Source organism: Otolemur garnettii, unplaced genomic scaffold, assembly GCF_000181295.1.
Source record: "Otolemur garnettii isolate 467f Iridium unplaced genomic scaffold, OtoGar3 scaffold00083, whole genome shotgun sequence".
NCBI lineage: Eukaryota > Metazoa > Chordata > Mammalia > Primates > Galagidae > Otolemur > Otolemur garnettii.
In genome coordinates, this window is record NW_003852478.1 from 4,552,951 (window position 1) to 4,556,894 (window position 3,944).

Below are 3,944 nucleotides of genomic sequence, written 5' to 3' on the forward strand. Positions count from 1 at the left end.
AGGGAGTGGGGACTTCTAAGCTTAGCGACAGCAGAAAGTCATCTGACTACCCATACTGGTACTCCTATGTCATAACATAGCCTCCCTCCCTCAGCTTTTGTTGTTTAATAGTCTCATGCCCTCTTGATTTAGACTTCACATACCGTATGGGAATTAAAGTCTCAGTAATATGAGGCTCTGTTGCTCCTCACCATAGCATCAGTCACAAGAGAAGGAGTGTGATAGTCTTGGAAATAGCACAGCATCTCATGAAAATGCTTCCAAGCCCCCCACTTCCATTACCAAGTCTTTTCTTGGACACCATACTCAAAAATATCCAATGTACTCAGTACTACTGTGAAACCAATTTACAATCACTCACACAAGCATATGATAAATGAAACACAACTATAGCCTAGGATGAAGGAGAGAAGGGGAGGGAGAGAGAAAGGGAGGGGGTGGGTTGACAGAGGGAGGGTTGGTGTAGAGGAACCACAACTATGGAGCATATTGCAGGTACAAGTTGGATCTATCAGGTGTAGGACACAAAGGTCTTAATCCTGTAATTGGGTAAATGAGGTGAAGGCTATGTTGATTAGTAGGATGTAAGCACTCCAATTTGTACAAATAATCAACACATTGAATCCCATAATGGCATAAATGTATTTATGATCTATGTACAAATGACTTATTTAAAAAAAAAAGAAATAATGAACATTTATTGAGTGTTATTGATAGTAAAAAATTCCATTCCCAGAGCAGGGAAACTATGATTTGAAAGTCACAATGACTGACTCAGACTCTAATGAGGATCCTAACGCATGTTCCCCCAAAGCCATGATGCAGGGAGGGACGACACGCAAATGACGTTAAACCGCTGGAAATTACACTGGTGCTTTCTGCAATACCTTTCTTCCTATGGTATTTCTGAAGCACTCAGAGTGATAGAAATCAGTTTCCAAGCATGCAAAATTAAGTTTTACCTGTGACTGCTGCTTGTTTCATCTTGAATTCAAAGTCTTGGACTTCAGAAATAAGGGATCTGGATGTTACACTTGGCTATCTTGGTTTTGTCTCTTCTTTTAGAAAGAACAAGTCCTCCTGACAAGGGGAGGAAACACTGTGACAAAATAAGGACTGGTAAATGTCCAGTCCCACGTGTACGAAGTATCAAATCTCAGAACTGAAATCAGATTCTGAATTTTCCTGATAGTGGATATAACTGGAAATAGAAGGGTCACCGAGATCTGTTCAAAGAGGAATTTTGGTTCTCCCCTGTAAGTGCTTAAAACTGGAATGCAAGACATTGTTTCCAAAATAATCAAATATGTGCAAAAACAATTTATTAAATAACACAGAATATTATAAAAGACATTTCCAAAATGCTCACATTCACGTCATTTACAACAGTCATTTTCTATAAAGATCTATACAGCTCAAAAGCTTGAAAGTCTTGAGGGGAGGCTTCTTTGTCCCATGAGGTGACAGAATTTATTTTCCTCTTCAATGCACCACTGAAATGATGACTGTCACTCCCTTTCAAGAGAGAAGTTTCCTCAGCCTCGTGGAGGATCAGCTCTTCACATCCCCTCGAGGGTCTTGGAGCCATTGTCATGAACAGCCGCCTCTCTGAAAGCTGCCGTGGAGGCTTTTCCCATCTTCACATATGGGATGTGAAATATACTACAGAAAAATAAGAGTGTGGAAGTCCCTCTTACATGCTAGAATAGTCTTATAAAAAGTTTTAAAGGCCCATGATCTTTGCACTGTTTTCAAGAGTCAGCAACTCTGAAGAAAGATGTTCACCATCCGTGACCCCACACAGGATTTCCTTTTGTGACAATTTTGCAAGACGACCCTCTGGGTTGATGTTCCGTTTCAGGTCACCAGGTTTCTGCAATCTCTGTGAGAGTCTTCAGCAGCTCAGCAAATGTAGGGCGGCCATTAGGTTTCTGGAAAAGAAAAATGGAGGTGGTCAACTTGGCTTAAGACTCACTGAGACACCAGCTCTGAAACTTGATGGCAGGGAACCGAATCCAGGCTAGTTCTCCAAAAGAAAAGAAGAAGAAAAAGAAGAGAAAGATCTTTGTTGACATACTATGTCATGACTGGTAGTTCAGAAAGTGAAAATGTAAAAAGCACTACAAAAATAAAATCCCTAGAGCGGCAAACACTAGTCACATGTGGCCATGTTAAGTTAGTTTACATCAAATAAATGTTTAGATTCAGCTCTTCAGCCCCATTGGCCACTTTTCAAGTCCTCCAAAGGCAGAGGTGGCTGCCATGTTGGACAGTGCAGACACAAAACTTTCCCCTCACAGCAGAAAGTTCTCTGTGTGGACCTACCTAGAGATCCGTCTGGACGGCCTGACATGTCTGAGGAACATACAGGGGGGCTGGGAGAGAAGAGGATCTATAGTGCCAGGCTCCCTAGCTCAGCCTCTAGTACAGGGGTTCTCAACCTTCCTAATGCCGCCATGAGCTAGACTTCACGTATCTTATGTGAATTAAAGTCTTGGTAATATGAAGCTCTGTTGCTCAAAAGGGTCGTGACCAACAGGCTGAGAACCGCTGCTCTAGTATTTACTATGTCTGATTCTCTATAGAAAGAAGAACTTCAGTCAGAAGGCAAAAGGCATGTTTTCATGAAGGACTTTGCAGAGCCCGGAGCCCTGGCTGTGCTGTCAAAGGCTCAGTCTACAGAAACAGAACTGCTGCTTGGAGCCAAGGATTCGAGCATTTTTCCTACTTCGCCAAGGGACGTGGTTTGGCTCTGGGTCCATGAGGAAGGACAGCAGGGTTGTGCCCCGTGGCTTATAAACAGAAAATGTTAATAAAAGGGACAGAGCAGCAGACAACGCCAGCACACTCGGGGATCCTCATCAAGACCCTCCCTCCAGGAGTGAAAGGTGCACCTTTCAGAGGGGCCGAGTTCTTGTGGGTAGAGCCGTGGAATGTGTTTATCCTCGGCCACGTGACCACGTTTGAATCTGCGGGCACCTACACACATGGGGCAAAGCCACAGGCAAAATCCACTTTTTCAAACAAATCAACAGAACCAAAATATGACAAATGTTTTGACTGGAATTTGAGACTAATGTCATTTACTTGGTTATGGAGTATCCTGTGTATCCCTCCCCTTCCCTGTCTCATCTCCACAGATACCAAATCTTAAATACACACATACGTGTGTACTGATTCATGTATATACTTCTGAGCCACCTACACTGTTATTGCAAGGATGGTCTTAAGACAGCTGTTTGCTACTAACAGCTTACTGAACATTTTTCAATGTCTTTTAAGATTCCTTGTGGAGCAATTAATCAAATGAAAATTATTTTCATGCATTGGGGCTCTTTATAAATTTAACCCTTCTCTGGAATCTGAACAACTGCATTGCTCTTGAAATACTGGATTTTCCAGTGTTTGTGGATTAGAGATCAAGTGATTTCTTTCTTTGGCCAGGAGGAAATCGTCATCAAGCTTCACTTTTTCTTGGCTGAACCTATCAGCTCAAAAGAGAGCAAAGGTCTGAAAAAAATCACAATGGAGTCCGATAAGAAGGGCAGGGGCGTGTTGAGTCAGAGCCCAAAAAAGACAGAGGAGGAGCAGAAACCCCTCTAGCTTTATTCTTTAAGCTTGGCATTGTCAACAAAAAGAGAACTTGGGCTCCCCAGAGATCACTTCCTGAGGGGACGCTCCGGGCGCACTTCTGCCTTCCTGCCTATCTGGTTTTCTCTCTCTAGTGGGAGTCTCAAGGGCACAAGAGAGATAAAACCCATTGCTTTTAGCCTCTGAAAAGCAAGGCAAATGAAAGGAAAGAGAGGTAAATACAAACCCCATCCTTCCTTTTCAAACAACCAGGCTCTACCTTTAGTTTTCACCCACTAGTTCTTAAAGGTAATAAAACATCTAATCATTGAGGTTTTAGTAACATCAAGAGTCCTTCAAGAACCAATCTCAAG

At 42.5% G+C, this 3,944-nt stretch overlaps 1 protein-coding gene across 1 annotated transcript in view; it reads right to left on the reverse strand.

Moving 5' to 3' along the window:
* Positions 1-1,305: 1,305 nt before the first annotated feature.
* The window catches only part of TEC (tec protein tyrosine kinase), a 188,035-nt gene continuing 185,396 nt past the window's right edge, over positions 1,306-3,944 (reverse strand). Inside the window, exon 18 of the mRNA XM_023515987.1 lies at positions 1,306-1,931. Coding sequence (XP_023371755.1) covers positions 1,863-1,931 — 69 coding nt within the window. The 3' untranslated portion in view covers positions 1,306-1,862. The remainder of the gene's footprint in view (positions 1,932-3,944) is intronic.